Source organism: Dermacentor albipictus, chromosome 2 (genome assembly GCF_038994185.2).
Source record: "Dermacentor albipictus isolate Rhodes 1998 colony chromosome 2, USDA_Dalb.pri_finalv2, whole genome shotgun sequence".
In the NCBI taxonomy this organism is placed as follows: Eukaryota; Metazoa; Arthropoda; class Arachnida; order Ixodida; family Ixodidae; genus Dermacentor; species Dermacentor albipictus.
Window position 1 is genome coordinate 181,663,741 of NC_091822.1, and position 17,400 is coordinate 181,681,140.

The 17,400-nt window shown below is 46.4% G+C and overlaps 1 protein-coding gene across 4 annotated transcripts in view; it reads right to left on the bottom strand.

Moving 5' to 3' along the window:
• Window positions 1–17,400, bottom strand: part of LOC135919339 (sodium/hydrogen exchanger 2-like) — a 378,884-nt gene that overhangs the window by 24,738 nt on the left and 336,746 nt on the right. For 2 of the 4 annotated variants that reach the window (XM_065453093.2, XM_065453095.2), the window contains exons 19-25: window positions 10,621–10,710; window positions 9,787–9,852; window positions 7,116–7,216; window positions 5,879–5,947; window positions 5,629–5,646; window positions 2,797–2,960; window positions 902–931 (exon numbers count right to left, since the gene is read on the bottom strand). In XM_065453093.2, coding sequence (XP_065309165.1) covers window positions 902–931; window positions 2,797–2,960; window positions 5,629–5,646; window positions 5,879–5,947; window positions 7,116–7,216; window positions 9,787–9,852; window positions 10,621–10,710 — 538 coding nt within the window. The remainder of the gene's footprint in view (window positions 1–901; window positions 932–2,796; window positions 2,961–5,628; window positions 5,647–5,878; window positions 5,948–7,115; window positions 7,217–9,786; window positions 9,853–10,620; window positions 10,711–17,400) is intronic. The other 2 variants (XM_065453096.2, XM_065453094.2) reach the window with 2 other exon arrangements.

Genomic DNA, 17,400 nt, shown 5'->3' on the forward strand with positions numbered 1-17,400 from the left:
TAATTTTAATTAAAGGAACAGTCACTAGATAGGTTAGTTGGTGTTACATAACGCAGGCACGGGGCGGGCACACTACTCGGAAATTTTCTGGGACACGCAGGTATCTGGGCGCTTTTGAAATATTCGGCCTATTCCTTCAATATAACACAGACACTAAAAGAAAGCAGACATACAATTTTATAAGTTTGTAGGTCGAACTTTTGTATGTCGATTCGTGTTTGTTCGGTGGCAGGAATATGACACACTTGCTCAAAAATCCGAGACTGTACCTTTTTTTCTTTTTTTTTTGTGCTGAACGTCGTGCGCTATCAACGGCGTCGATGAGATTCGTTTGACGTCATAGATTTTTGAGCTATATTTTTTTTTATCGCACGTCTGGGCCTTCTTTTAGCTGCACAGAAAAAGCCTGCAAAACTTGTAAATTCGCATTCTAGGTGGTGAACAATTGCGATATAATGCTTTTTTTTCTTCATTTGGAGTTATGTAGCTTACACAAGGCGTCGCCGCAATCTGTGACGTGACAGGGAGCATATGCAAAAACATGATGTCGCTATCTGTCGTTCACTTTCACGTCGTGTCCGCGCAACCCAAAATTCCTTTCCCAAGGAGCTTTCTGATCGAAATTTAAAACGTCGTTTGCTTTCTCAGTGTAAGAACGGAAAGATATAAAAAACTGTTCCCTGTAGAAATTCACAACTCTGGCCCCAGCCAACAACGACTGACTGTTTTCACACTGTATATAAAACTAAAGCTGACAGAATCCTTGCGTTGCTGTCGTCACTATAGACATTAAAATTGCGAGTGTGTGCCCGCCCCCGTTCACTCAACACTTTCACAGAACAGTTTCTCGATATGAATGCACTGTTATTTTACGAGTTATTTAGTTTTTCTAGAAGCTTACCGAATCGTGAGAACCGCACGCGCCTGGGGGCTGTGGTGAGAAAGGAACAAAAAGAAAGCAAAAGACAATGTCAAAGAAACAGCACTCTCGACATAACAGACGTCGGATAATGCCACCTGCTTCACCTTTTGCTGCCGAAAGACGTTCTTCGCGTACTTCGTATTCGACGCAAATTCTGGCTTTACATTTAGCTCCCAATCAGAGAGAAATCGAGTAAATGACGTGAACCGAAGGTCACAGCGAGAAAAAAAGACAGATTTCTCCCTTTAAGGTAAAGACTTCTCAGACTTCTAATCCCGACCTCTTTAAGACGTCTGTTTCAAGATGACTTCACTTCGCGTCCTCCAAGCACACACAGACACACACAAAAAAAGCGAGGCTGCGCAAATAATGAGGCTACGCCAGCGAAAGTAAGAGGCGAATGGCGAAATTGCAGAACCAAGGGCAATAAGGCATGGAAAGAGCACGCCGTTCACAACGACTCCTGTCGCTTATAAGACTCTCCGTGACCCCGGTGGATATCGCGTAAAACAACGAGCTCACGACTATAAAAGAATAAATGGAAATGGTTTTATACTGTTTTTCGCTACCTATATAAATCACGCCTATGCCTCAGAAACATTCATGCGCCGTGCGAGGCCGCGCTTCCAACAATGTTGAGTTGTAACACTGTCGAACTCCATGCATCTCTCTACACGTGTTCGCGAAGTAATGCGGACATTCTAAGCAAACGGTAATCATTTATTATTATTTATTTTGCCATTTAAAAGCTGGCGCATTAAAACACGAGGTACACAGTTTCTTAGTTTCTTATGTTCAGAAAACTTTTCGTTCAGAGTCATGAAGAGGCCAGTCCCTCTCATGATTATGTACGTGCTATGCAATATGCACTTCCCCGCATACTTCATCAAAATTCAATCACTCGTTGTCGGCAGGAAACAGATATTTGCACACTTTTTTCTATCCGTACTTGCTTCTTACTCTTCTTTCGCGCGCCCAGTCTAATTTTCTACAGGGGCTCTGTTTTGCAATTTGCTCGTTCCGTCCGGAATTTTTTTCGTTCCCGCAGCCTCGGAAGTGCTTGAATTTTACGTTGTTGACGGTACTACCAACACGACTTGTAAGGAGCTATACATAACCGCCTACGGGCGCATGTTCTGTTTACAGAAACGCGGATAGCCTCATCGTAGGCACCCAGAAAAGAGGAAGAAGAAGAAGAAGAAGAAGAATTAAGAAGAAGAAGAAGAAGAAGAAGAAGAAGAAGAAGAAGAAGAAGAAGAAGAAGAAGAAGAAGCCAACCTCTGTACCCAAGCGCGGCAGCCGCAAGAAACACATTTTCAGCGTCACAGTATCTAGTTGACGCTTAGTGATGACCACGCTTGAATGCCAACCTAAAAATGTTTCGTCGGGTTACCGCAATGGTAGCCCCGTGGCATACGTATTTAGACGAAGCGAACGCGCCGATTTCGGGCGACGCTAGCTGCACGCTCCACTGATCAAATCTAGTTTTGTTTAACATACGGGAAACCATCTACTTCTTGGCCAATCCCCCATAGAGCGTATGCGTCAGTGCTCGGGAAGCGAAACGAAATGCACGAGAATTACGTTTCTTGCGGTTGCCGCTCTACGCACAGGTGTCGACTGCCAGCATTCCTCACGTGTTATTTTGCGCTAGCCGCTACTATACATACTTCACTACAGCCTTCTCGCTCAAGACTTTGCACTGCGTCTGTAGCAGCACGGTTCCGTGGTGTGGACAGAAGTCTCACGTCGCACTACAGGTGCAGGCTACAGTCTAGCAAGCAGCACATCCAGTAGCACCTACAGCTAAGCGCAAGCGCGCTCTGCAACTACCCTACGGCACCCAGAGGTTTTGGAGGCGCCGACCGGCGCACCTATCTGGTTCTGTCCTGGGGCGATGGAGGGCTTGCGGTCCGCGTTGGCGTTGAAGAGCAAGCCGCGGTCTTCGTCTTCGGCGTTCTCATCCTCCTCTTCGGCCGCGGTTTCCTCTTCCATGCGTTCCTCGGTGAGGGCGTCCAGCATGCCTTCGTCGAAAGACCTGCCAGAAGAACGCAGCTCAATTAGGGCCGCAAGCGCGCTGCATACGCGTATTACCGAATAGAATGTTCAAATCAACATGGCAGGGCGTTCGCACGAACTCGACAGAAGCTTGGATAGGGCCGGCTTTTCGTGCTTCTCGGGTTCGTATGAACACTGCGGGGCCGTATTGAGAGAGCGTCGGGTCGGGTTGAGTCAACCCGCTATGCTCGCTCGCATAAGGCAAACACGATGCACTTCGCAAGGTGCATGTTAAACGCAGTGAAAATGCGTGAGCAGTGCGCTGTAAACAACCAAGTGCGCGAATCTGTCCGAGTTTCTCACTAGAAGAGCTAGTAAACAGTTATGACTAAGCAGGAAAGCAGACGACAGAGCACCTACAGAAGAAAAAAAAAAAGAAATATTGGATCAACGGTGAACAGTCAACCGAACATGCGCTGATTCCGTCTACCGCTCTGTCTTGCGTAAGCGTCTATTCGATGGATTTTCAAGGTTCGTCCGCTATAGCTCTGCCAACATGCACTGCTTTCTCAAATGGAAGAGATCTGCCACTGAGATCTCGGCACACGTAGCGGGGCATGTACAGGAACACAAGCCACGCGAGAGATAAGTCCATGCAAACGTGGCCGCGTCGGTCTCTCCCATTCCAAATTTTGACTCGACTCACCCCCTGTGCTAAGCTTTATTTGAACGCAGCTTAACACTCTCGGCTTTGTCGAAAAATCCTCGATAAGCAGGCTTCGAAGTGTGGTTTCGTCCTACCATCTGGTTGCTATTAGCACAGGACGGGCTTAAACCGCTTTGCTAATGTGCCTGCTAAGCTATTAGGCGCACGAGTCTGCTTAGATGTAGGTCCTTGGAAATACCTATAACCTGATCTGTTTTGTATAGAAGCGCTGTGTTCGTCTTCCTTACCTTCGTATTAAATCTTATTTGTTGCGCTGCTCGCCCCAAGAAGGTGTACGGTTCATAAGAGTGAATCAACCCAAGGCGTATAAAAGGCAACAACCAGACTAACTCTTTGAGTGATGTTCCTCTGTGCGTTGACTCCTTTCGCTGTTGAACTCCTGTTACTTTTAAAGTGCACAAATTCGAATTGTTAGCGGGCGATGCGGATAGAGTTTCCTGTCGAAAGTGCACTTCGCGTGGCAGCTCATAAGCAAGCAACAACACACTGTGCGCATTAAGAAGAACTTAGGGATAGAACACTTTTCTACGCGCCTCAACGTTTCGTAGTACTGCTTCTTGCACTCAAGGACGCTGCGGCAAGGCTCGAAATTTTAACTCCACGCGCAATTTTCATGCGATGCCGTTATTGTCATGGGTGTAACTCCGCAAAAAGAAACCAACCCTATACAGAAAGGAGGCCGCTGGCCACTTTTAGATGACTAATTTTTACATTGCTTCTTTAGGGAAGTAATGCCGACCCATCCGGTTCCAAGACTTTGATCTCCCGCAGAACGCACGCAAGGAAGCATGAGGCCTACACGGAATGTTTCAGAAGTGGCGGCGGAGTAATGTCCCGCACGTACCGTTGGTTTTATGTAACGTGACAATAAGGACGTCACGCGTGATGTAACTACGCAACGTCGCTATAGCGTAATACCGCGGACAAATAAAAATCAAACCGAAACGTTCGAAACACAGCATGCAGCGAAATCGGAAGAATGTGCTTTTTAATCAGAGGACGTGCTGATTAATATTTCCACGCACTGTTGCGAAGTGAAACGAAGCGCCCTCTCGCATGAAATTTGCCAACACCAACATTGGCATTTCCGGCATCTTCCACGTTCGTGTTTTAACTGTCCCCTTTTAGCATTTCACTTGTGGAAGTACAACATGCGAAAGGAAAACAAATACCTGCGTGAGGTGCCTTACGTTTGAAAAACGTCATGTGTACATTAAACGCTCCCACGCCCGCGATCATGCTTCGCTAAATTTCTCTAATGCGTTGCCGAAGTGCGGAGCCAAACATTCAACTGATGCGGTGCAAAAGACAATGCTGGTGAGGCGAGAACTGGCGTACACATACCACCCTTGTGGGTGTACAAGGGGTGCGAGAACTTGCGTACGCAATAACGAGGCGCACGAAAGGACGAGGACAGAGAAGGACGTGGTGCACGCAGGCGCTGTGTCCTCCTCCGTGTACCTTTCTGTGTCGTCCTTTCGTGCGCTCTAAGCCTCATCATGTTATACCAACACGCCCAAAACGCTGCGTTATTGTACACAATAAGCACTTATACACTCTTATGGGTGTACAAAGGGTGCTTGTTCGTCCCACGGCTGAAGCTCTCGGCCTTACGCGATAAGATGCAATCGTTGATGGGGAGAAATGCAGTTTTATTTATTCCCCCCCCCCTCCCCCCTATCACAGTTGTAGTTTCAGCTCGATGTCGTGTGGAACAAAATTCTCATAGCCCTAAAGGTAAAGGTGCAAACCATGGGACAAAGAAGCATCTTTACGGGCGTAACACATTTTTTCAAAGCGTAGACATGAGCAGAGAAGGCGAGTCAAAAAAGCTGTGCGATTGCGATGCGGTATGTGAAGCGCGACTCTGTGCTGCATCGAGCAGAATCGAGCGTGCCTGTGAAGTGCTTATTATGGGCAGCTTGCGCGGGTGCCTTTGTGAACGAGGCGAGCGTCGGTCTGCTAGAGGACGGGTACTCACCTTCCCATATCTGAGCAACTATAGGGGAACAGACAAACAAGAAAGAATACCGTTAATAAACACTCGTCCACCTGTCTAGAAAGGATATTTCTCTGAGATAAAGTTTTAAGCACCGAAGATAAGAAAATAGGCACACGTTATAAAAGTAAAGGACCAGTAACCGGAATAATCAGAACAGCTAGCGTCACGTATTGTGCGTCTCATGGCAAGACTCGAAAAGAAGCGTCAAACAATGTCAAGAACAACTTACTGCTGTATATTCAGAGGTATATTCTCCTCCAGAGCTGCCGCTGGGCCGTACAGGTGTGCGTAGTGGTCCCTGCAACATTCCGTGCGCAACTTATCAGAAGCCGCGAGCCAATTATAATGCACAACTTGGTTTGCCTCTCAAAAGGCAAGCATATAGTCGGGCTGGAATGTAGTGTATCATCTAAAATGCGATCGGTGAAATTAAGGCGAGAAATCGAACATAAAGGCTGATGGTTCAAGAGGGAAACTGCCGGTGGAATCAAGATGTCAACCGGTGCTGTTTTTAGTGCCGCTACGTTATTCCAACACTTCTGCCCTTCTCCCTTTTACGGCATTTCTTTTCCCTCTTCTCCTCTCTTGCAGAGTATTATTCACGCGAACACATCTACGCCGCAAACCTCGTTGTCTTTAAAGGGACACTAAAGGGAAAGTTGATTTCTTCTTTGTCGGTAAATTACCCTTCTGCAGTATCGAAAACACCCCTTTTGCCACGATAAGACGCTTGGCAAACCAGAAAAGGCGCAATTAGAAGAGATGGGTGGCGACGCCTCCTTGAAGTTACCGCACCAGCTCGCTGTGACGTCACGGATTTTGACAGCGCCTTCTAGGGCCTAGTTAATTACCTAACAGTAAAGACTGACTACTATGTGTTCCACTAGGAGCCAAAGGCTGAACACGGCGTGCTTGCTTAACATTTGTTGAGTCAACGCGGCCTAAACACCAAACAATAATTTGAAATCCGTGACGTCACAGTGACGCACCGACGTTCGCGATTCGGCGCGAAATTCGAAAACTGAGACTTCGATCTTCATTTCCCCTTCTAATAATCAACCTATATTATATCGGAATTATTGACAACATATATTTCAAATAAATTCGTATGAACTATATTCGCATGAAATGATTCATTGTTCCGTTCCAGTGTACCTTAATATGAAGAGTTCTCTCTCTTTCTGTAAGCGAGAGTAAGAAAATCCTAAGAAAGAATTTTTTTTTCTATTCGGGAGAACCGGAGTGACCAAAACACGGTGCGCATTTGTCTAATAAACGCTTCTCTTTAACTGATATTACTTTCGTCTCAAACACGAATGCCAAACGGAGTCACGAATTCCGTCAGGTGCATCACAAGCTTCCCTTCTACAAAACTTATTCTACCTGTCAGATTTCCCTGAAGCGCAGTTGGTGCATGAGCTCAGAAAATGTCTTCAGCGACTAACGAAGGCTGGAAGGAAACTTACGCAAGGACCACCTTGGTGTACACCCTCGTGAGGCTGTCCTGTGCCGACTTGTGCTGCAGCAGTGGCTTGAGGTACTTCTCGTCTATCTGCTCCATCACTTGCTGCGGTATGAAAATACACACATGCACACACACTCATACAGAAGAAAAAATCGATGCCTATGTACGACGTGAGAGCGCCACGAAAATCCATCGAAAGATTTCGTTAAGACAGTATATAAACACGCGGCTATCTATACACGCATAACCGGTGAGTGCAAAGGGAGCGGAAGCGCAGTCTAGGACAGAAGGAAAAGCAAGTGGTGAGTCAAGGTTCGCCCTGCAGTGGACTGGAAACGCAACGAAGGAGAAAAACACACGGGCCATGCATACAGGTTTTTCTCTCTCCCCTTCCGTTTAACCATTAACCGCCGGCTTCTTGGCCAATACCACGTAGTGGGTAAGGGCCACAAGCGAGGATCAAGCAGGCAAGCAAACGAGCCCCGTTGCATACAGACCGAGGTTAGGTTGGAATAAACGACCACTGCCAAGGTTTGGCTACATTTCTTGACCAAGCAAGGAATACACGGGGCAAGTTGACAATTACGTGTGACATATATGTGTCCCTAACAAGTATTACCTGTGTGTGCTCATTGCTAGGAGCTCACAAACTTAAGAAACATAGCCTCCGAGATCAGGCGGCGCGCGCCGTCACAGAGGCCATGCTCAAAACGAAGTGTTGCCTGCATTCCAGTGTGGCGGCTCCTCGATACCTAGCCTGTTGCAGGTGATGTCAAAGGCGGTGCCGTGACATCATAATTTGGGCGCGCTGCCGTTGGTCGCAAGTATACTTGCAGAAACTACAGCGATGCCGGAGAACAGACTACACGAGAAATGGTACTGCGGTAATGTGGGCTCTGGGAAAGGACAAAAAATTCACCGGCGATTACGATACTGCCTAATGCGAAATTTGAGCGAAGCTCTACATGTGTTTTCATTTCTCGATATATTTGGACATCGCACCTATCACCGCAGCGACTGTCAGAGCCACGACGTGCGGCACCATACCATATAGACCGCCCACACAGTTGCCGCTTCCCGGCAAGTGCAGCTCATGCAGCCGTAATCATTACCGGGAAACGCATGCAGCGAAAGCTATGCGAGAAGGCGAGCTTTCTGGTTCTTTTTCTTTCCCTCGCTGGGCCGGCGCCGCGTCTGCGCTGACATCTTTCACTGCCCGCAGCGCTCCGCGTTCGCTCTTTTATTATTCGCTGTCCTCGTTCGCTCGGTTACGCCGAGGGACAACGCCGACGCTCGCCGCAGGAAGAGCCGCCTAAGAAATGCGCTCTAAAACAAAGGCACAACGCTGTGACGAAGAACTTAAATCACGGCGTTAAAGTCTAGAAACAGCACAGTGTCACGAGGGACGATGCAGTGGAGGACTTCGGTTTCATTTCGAAGCTTGAACATCTCCCGTAGCGAAACAGGAAAGCGACGCGGTTGACATCAGCACTGGTCCTGCCTCGTTCCTGCCGATGAGTCGCCAAAAGGATTTTAGGCACAGCCAGCCTACTCTTAAGAGAGACTCGCTGCCAGCAGCTCCATCGGTCTGGTGCGCTTTTCGGCATCGCTACTTCTATGCGATTACCTGCCATATCTCTACATCTTGTACAAAGCTTTTCGTCTCCTCTTCATCCGCTTCAAGAGTCCGTCTCTCGTCTTCGACACCGAGTCGCAATACTATACGCCTAATCTGGCCTTTCAGGCCAGAAGCAGCACACAACGGCCATGAATATGCAAAAAGAAACTAGATAGAAGTATAAAACAAAAACAAAAAACGGGTAAGTCTCAAAAAGCAACGCATGGGCAACGCTTCAGGCTAATTTTCATTATCTCGCGAAAGTCAGTGGTCGATATGGCGCGCGTGAATAAATTATCGGTAAGGGATGAGGCACTGAACGCACTTCCACTGAGAGCGTAATTATGCCGCTGTTCTTCGCAGATACAAACTAAATAAAAGTAGTTTTAAACTATGAAAAAAAATATTGTCTCAGCGATTTTCATCGATGTGAAACACATTTCGCTAAAGAACGCGCAGAGCCTGTTAACGATATTCTAGATCTTGCTCTGTATTTGTAAAATTGTCAGTGAATTTTTTTCTATAACGTCGTTGCTGTAATTCGCTTATGCCATGTGTATCTTTCTTTCTTCTTTTCATGTCTACTGCATATAACGATAATCTTGTGCTTGCCTTGTTTCAATTATCTACCGACGTACGCCATACCACAAACTATCTTCATGCATTGTGATCTTACGTATGGTTTTTTTGACGAAATGCCGATTCTTTTGTTGATACTTAGGTGGGTGAATGCTAAGATGTGACCACTCTCACTACTCTACCTGCCACATATAGGGCACCCGCATCCTTCGAAAACTGCTCAATGCAGTCTTTGCGATTTCTACCCAAGTTTTGATGTTATTTTCGATGAAAATAAATTTGCTTTCGCTCAGTTTGCATCTTTGAATGAAAGAAGAAAACTGAGTGCCCGATTAAAATACTCGTGTTTGCAGAATGACTACCGAAATCACAAAACACTACCACTATCACGAGACATTTTCTTTATTTAGCCTCATTAATTCATTCGATCTACCTCTTCTCTGCAGCAGTTAGAATTTTCGAAGGCTTCGCTTACCTTCCAGTAATTGCCGCCTCGATGACCGGTGATTTCTTCGATTCCAAGCATGATGTTGTCTACCAGCTGCGTGTGTATAGAGAGTGAGTTAAAATATATATATATATATATATATATATATATATATATATATATATATATATATATACACTGTCGAAGAAAACGCTCGCAAAGAATGAGTTTACTTTTCTCGCAACCGCTACTATAAATTTCAGGAGAGATATAAAGCTACCTTTATTGCACAGTACGATGCACCACTGGCAATGCAAGAACAAAGATTATCCCTGACGAATGTACTATAGGTTATGCCCGCTGAATGAGCATTGAATGGTAATCGGTCTGCCGCTTTCACATCTGTCATTGTGTAATTCTACTCGCATGCCCTCATGAGAAAAGGAGTTGCGTAGGACTCTCCTTTTCAGGGCTAGTTTTTCGCACTATATCGTACCTTATTGTCGAGAGCTCACGATGGCGTGCGTTTATTCTAAGCAGAATGAACGTAATGCATCCAGTGGCGCTAAAACTCACGAAACTAGGACTTAAAGTTACTCCAATACAAAAAGAAGGACAAAAGAAAGAGAAGAGTAGCAGTCAGCGCTCTTTTTTAGTTTTATTGAGTACATAGGTTCACGCGGCCGTCCTCACGCAAGAACGTGAGAAGCGTGCAAGTAAACGCTCGTTATATATGCACAGAATTACTTTTGGTAATGTTCTTACTGCAATTTGTTTTTTGCCCCCACTCATTTCTCCAACGCCTTCGGGCCTTGAAAGTATGTGAAATAAATTAATAAACTAATGACAAAGAAAGAAAGTGACTAACAGCATCTGACTCACCTTGCTGTTTATCTCCCTAATAAGCTTTTCGCCGTCAGTTTGCTGCAGCCGGATCTTGAGCAAGTTTACCAATGGCTTGACGGATGCGCCCTAGATACAAACACAGGCAGAATACATCATGTAATATTTATTATTCGATTCTTGGCACGCCAGTACACCTAGTACTGTGTACACTGCGCACTCTATGTGACATGAGCCAGGAACAAAATTTCACAGTCACTTACGTTTCCTTAGGTGATATGAAAGTGAAAGTGTGACGGCTTCTCTAAGTTGTCACCGTTTATGGCTTCTCAAGTCCGACAACGTGCTTGCGTTCTTAATTCACCTTAATCCACCTTGCTCCAATACGTATCAACCTCAATCCACCTTACTTCTCCTTAATCCGCTTTGCTCCGCCTTAAGTCCCACCTTACTATAACTCTATTATTACTGACTTCATGCAAGAAGCTGAAGACGTCACATTGATTTTTAGTACCACCCATTTTGGAAAACAACGCCGGCTTTTCTGCCTCATGGGACACATTATGCTTCCGCATAATAATAAAGCGCTTGACGATCGTACCAGTCTCCACATTAAAACCTTCGCGTAGGCAACCCGCCGTGGTTGCTCAGTGGCTATGGTGTTGGGCTGCTGAGCACGAGGTCGCGGGATCGAATCCCGGCCACGGCGGCCACATTTAGATGGGGGCGAAATGTGAAAACACCCGTGTGCTTAGATTTAGGTGCACGTTAAAGAACGCCAGGTGGTCGAAATTTCCGGAGTCTTCCACTACGGCGTGCCTCATAATCAGAAAGTGGTTTTGGCACGTAAAACCCCATAATTAAATTAAAAATTAAATTAATTCGCGTAGGCAGCACACAGAGCATCAGCGTTGCAAACGAAGCGAAGTGTAGCGCGACTGCCTCGCCAACTGGGAGATCACGACAGGCAGAGAGGGTGGGTGACGCGTGGGCACGATTCACGGAAGCCGCCGCTCATGCAACGCGTTGTTTCCATATATGGTATCATTGGACACGCTCGCCGCACATCGGTGAACAGACGACGGCGCTGCTCTGGCGCCATCTCGTAACGATCGTCGAAAGTCTTGCGCGGCACTACGTTTTTCTTCTCGTGTTGCGTTCCGCGCTCGCTTTTACCTTTCTCTGTGCTCATCGCTCGGTTACGCCGAGGGACAACGCTGACGCTCGCCGCAGGAACGGGCGCCTAAGAGCTGTTCTTTAAAAGGTAGGCCTAAGAGAATTTACGACTTCCGGTTCACCTGTCAGCGCGCCTCCCCGCGCAGTTCATGCCAGTCGTACGCCTGCTCTTTCTAGTTTTGGTTGCTTGCTTCTGCAAACACGTGTTGCGTGCTTCGGTTTGCGATTCGCAGTGCCACATCGCTCGTCTTTGAAATACACATTTACAAAAGTAAGAAAGAAAGAAAGAAAAAGCAGAAAGGTCCCATGCCGTGTGGGAATCGATGCTATGCGGAGAAGTGTACGCGGAGCCTAACAAGTTGGCGAAACGAAAATGAGAGCACCAAGACGTAGGCAGCTGTTTGATGGCCTATACGACACACCTCATGATATTTATTTCATGGCAGATCATTTATGTTCGTCATATACTCTTGTCATACTGTGCCAGTATTGGTAGATACCAAGGAAGGAAGGAAAAAGTGGAGAAGGAAAGCAGGGAGGTTAACCAGTTTGGCCTGACCGGTTTGCTACCCTACACATGGGAGCGACCATGAGAAACGACCATGAGGTCACCAAGAAGTAGGCGGCTAGATAGATAATTTCAAAGTGGCAAATGTTCGCCAAAAAATGACATTTAAAAAAATGAAACACAGAATGCAAGCCCTTTTCCGCATCGACTCGATGCTTCAGTTCTCGTTTTCCTCGGAGGTGCCGCCGGTAATGTACACCCTGCAAACGGCAAATGGCACGCCTCTGCGAAACACGGCGATACGGTATCAAGTTGCGGGCCTGGAAAAGCACCGACGTTTAGTGGGGGCCTCCTTCGTCTGTTTGCTTGCAGTTCCTCTTTTATATTTGTGCGGTGGGTTAGCGCGCCTCTAATAACATAGTGTAAGCAAAGAGGGTGCCCGTTTTGTTTGCAATACGTTGCTGGAGGCCCGACAACCCACCACACCTAGTGATCTCATATCATTCAGAACACATGGACCATTGCGGTGCTGCTTCGCAGGACCACGGAGCACGGAATCGACCACGAGTAGCCGAAAAACACGGAGTCGTGGTAACAGGATACGGTCGGTCTTCCAAAACAAGGGAAAAAGAAAGGCGAGCATGACGTTGATAATGACGTAGTGCCCACGTGTCACTTAGACGAAATTGAAGGAGTACACGGCGAGGAGAATGAGACTGCTTGAGGGGGAGACTCGAAGGAGAGGAAGAAATGAGCGGAGGCTGGCATTTTCGATCACCAAACGCTCGTGACCCAGCTTTTACGGCACTATGTTCAAAAATAAATGTGGCTGCATGTTCGTTGCCAGACTCGTACATAACTGCCATTACATAACAAATTTCCGATGCTCGAGGTTGTTCAAGGGCCCTTAAAAGCAGAAAGCTACACAGTAATCCCGATAATGCATACCGTTTACCGTCGGAATTTACTTGATGCCCTTTTGTGCGCTCGTTTTATATACGAGCCTATATGCTCGCATCAGCTTCTGGGAAGTGCGGGGAATGTCAGAAAACCAAATCGTTGATCTGTTACGTTAAGTTGGCTTCTTAGCTCACATATTGCAGAAGTGGTAAAGCACGCTTTACAGGAAAGAGCCAAGCCGCCTACTTTTAATCTATCCCAATGTTGCTTCGCGCGAGACTTTCTTTTTTTAATTTGCTTGGGTTGCCACGCCGCATAAACGAGAGTATGAAACTGAATATATAAGCATACAGACCCGGTTCAGAGAAACTGCAACAGTGACTTATAAAATGTGTCGTCCATAATCCATCGTTCATATTCTTCAGCTTGATCACTGTTCAATTTCACACCTATTTCACCTGCGTGCTACGTACCGAGGCGTCCGTTTAAACAAACGTTGTCAACCCAGTAGATTGCTACAGAGCTAAGCTTATTTACTTAGTCGATCATATGCACCGCGCGCGGGACGCTGGCGATGGTTGCAGTGTCCAGTACTCTGGCCAAGTTGCGTACGAATGCCCGTGCACGCAATGGGGAGGCCTAGCCTAGTCGCAAACGCGATGAATCTTGAAATAGTGCTCTTGTGAGCATGCGCACAAATATCGCCTGTAACGTGTCACCAAAAGTTTATTGCAGTCAACTGCGGCATTATTTCATACTTTCATTATTCGCATACCAAATATACCATTTCTTCTTCTTTATACAGCCTGTCGTTTTTCCTATGTGGCAGACACTTTCCTTAGAAACAATTATGAACCACGTGAAAGCAATAAAAAATGACTCACATATGTACGAGTAAATATCAGATTATATTAGATTATCAGGTATTACGCACCAGAAACACGATCTGATTATGAGGCGCACTCCATTCTGCGGTGCTCCGGATTAATTTCGAGAAACTGGGTTCATTTAACGTGCACACAATGCACGATACACGGGCGTTTCTGCATTTCACCGCAATCGATGCGCGGCCGCCGCGCCCGGGATTTGATCCCGCGACCTTGTGCTTATAGCAGTGCAACGCCAAAGTTACTAAGCCACCACCGCAGGTGTAAATATGACATGAGTCAGGACACGGAAAATCTCAGAAATGTGAAGGTCGTGTTGACTTTGCGAAGCCCAAAGACGTCGTTGTTCGGGTGGAAAGGCTTCAAGTTCGTTGAAGGACAATGCCTTCGAAGAGCCCAGAGTGGCGCGTCTTACGCTGCCGTTTATACGAGAAAGAAGCTGAAGATCCTCGGTGCCCCACGTTCTCGTCCGCCGCATTTCCTTTTCTTTTCTGTATGCCTGACATATTTCTTTGTTCTTATTACCGTATAACTCACAACGTAATACATAAAAAAGGAGACGAGGAAACATAAACATGTCTTTCATTCTGCCACTTTGTACTCAACTGCCAGAACACGTTTTGAACAGCCCGTGTTTAAGACATCTAACAAAGTATTGAGCGCGACGATCGTTGATGGCCGTGATTGAAAACAATCACTGATCGCTTTGGTATCAGCGATTGCAGCGACCGGGCTTCTGAGTAGTCGCTGATCGCTTTCGATCAGTGACTATTCTGAAGTTTGGTTGACGATCGCAAACCGAATCAGCGACTACGATCGGTTCGAGATATGCTTAGATGACTGAAAAAGAAACGTTCGTTGGTCGTCCTAGATGCGAAGAAAAACTGAGACGTGTTCTTCAAATAAAGGAAAAAACAAAGAAAGGTGATGAAACCAGAAGATTAGTTCAAGTGAACACTTATTCCTTTCATCTCGTGAATATATATATATATATATATATATATATATATATATATATATATATATATATATATATATATATATATATATATATATATGTGTGTGTGTGTGTGTGTGTGTGTGTGTGTGTGTGTGTGTGTGTGTGTGTGTGTGTAACGAGAGTTTATTCAAAGTTCTGCACGCAGGGCCCGACGTAACATATGCAGGAAGGAGACGACGAAAATTTTGGAAATGAGACATGTTTACTTAACGTTTCCGGCTGGTGGACCAGCCTTCGTCAGGCTGGTCTCGAATTAAGCCTCGTCACCAACCGTGGAAAAGGAATTCTCTTTGTCTTGGTGACGCCATGGCGTGTCTTCATAGACATTTGTGGAACCTTGCTTTAAGTTTACTCGAATATCAACACCTCAGAGAAAGGCAGTAGCGAGCTAGGCAACGAACAATAAAAATACAATAATAATATATAACAGGAAATGGCTGTACATCGTAACACATATCCAACGCTTCTCCCTGCGGGCTTTTTTTCGACATCTGTTCTTTAACGTGAAATAAGTAAAAGCGTGCAGTATACCATAGCCGGTGCTATTTGGCGCAGTAGTCTGTGCCCGCGGCGTCCGGCGTAAGAGACGCGGAGACAGCACCCGATCGATGAACTGCAAAATTATCTCTGAGACCGAGCACGTTAGTTTTATCTGGCAAAAAAAAAAACAAAAAAAAAACAAGAGCATTTCTTTCCTTTTCTTAGCACGACTCTAGTGGAAAGAACAATGGGGCGATTCACGAGGTGTGTGATCACACAAAACCGATAAACTGACATGTAATCACACATTTCATCAGTCCGAAACGTTCGATAAAGCATTGTTTCGAAACGCAGGAAAGCATTGTGCCCGTGCCTGAGGGAACTGTCAGACTGTCTAAGATAAAAAAATAATATTGGCGAAAGTTCTCTCGAATGTCGTAGTTTTAGTTTGAAACGCGCACTTTCAAAGGAGGAATCCCCCAATCTAACTAAAGCCATCGCGAATTCGTCGAGAATTCAAATAAAAGTAAAGAAAAAAGTTCAAAAGTAATATACAATAGTTCGAAGCGAAGTTTTAATAAAGAACCCAAAGAAAACGAAATGAAATCCGGCGGCAATTACGCGCTCATTATACGACGAAGAATGTATGAAACTTTCCGCTCCGATTACTCTAGAATTTTAATCAAGGTGTCTGATGTCAGGAGTAGCTATAGGAGTCAAGCGCGCTACAACTAATAGCTATTTCTTAGGCGCTAGCTAACCTGCGGCGGTGGTGATGAAAGCGCTGAGACGGCGCCAGATTAACAGACGGCGACCAATCCGGGAAAATAAGTAAAACATTTCCAGCGAGCAAAGCAAGGGCGTTCTTTTGTTGTCACAAGAACGGCTCACTTAGAGGGAACAAAGAAAGCCTGCATAAGCTGCGTTCTCAGATAAAATCGATCAACTGGCACGCATTCGCACGTTTGATAAGCCAGAAAAGTTCCATGAAGTTTTGCCGTGTTACGATCGGCCAGCGGGGGTAGTGACTTTCTGGCCTCTCCTGCACCACTGCGCCGAATTGCTTCTTGAAGTTAACAATGCGTCCCCCTCGAACAGACCTGTGGCGCCAGCAAGGCGAGACAGGTTTGGCGGATCGAGTGTTGTTTGTTGGTTGATTGTCGCCGTCACGGGCCAATGGGAGCAAGAAACTCTTGGAAAAGGGTGTTCTACGGCGTTTCCTCACGGGCTCCGCTAACCGCCACGGTAGTTTGACAGACGCTCCACCTAACTGCTGTGTCATCCCAGGAACCAAGACGCGCCAGCTTGAGTCAAGCATGACAATCCCCGTCTGCGAAGCTCCCCTCCTTTCTGTGCGTTCAGTGAACAAAGGTGCGGGAGTGATTGTGTGAACCATCGCCTTCAACGCGGGCCCTTCGACAACTTTGGACGCTCCGATCGGACAAAGGTGGGAGGGCAGTTTTCCCTGGCACATGGATCTAGGGAGGACAGATGTGGTGTAATCAGACTTTTTCGGCTCCTCAGGGTGCTTCGAGTCAGTCATGCTAGACTGATGGGACGTAACGTTCTCCACTGCTCATACAGATATTGTAAAATAAAACCAGCACGCCTCGTTCTCGATGACAACACGTTCCTCCCTTCAACAATGTCCCTAAGGCTCATTCACATCGGCGACTGGCAGCGGTCACGCGACCAAGTTGGTTGCAAATGGTCGCTTTTACCGAAAAGCGATTATTCTGGGCCAGTCGCTCGCGGCTCGATTTATCAGTCGCGCGACCATGGTCGGAAAACTGCAAAACCAATGAGCGGCGCGCCGAAAGTTATGTTAGCACGTGTTTCCTACCAGCGGCCTTCTGCGTCGCACCAAA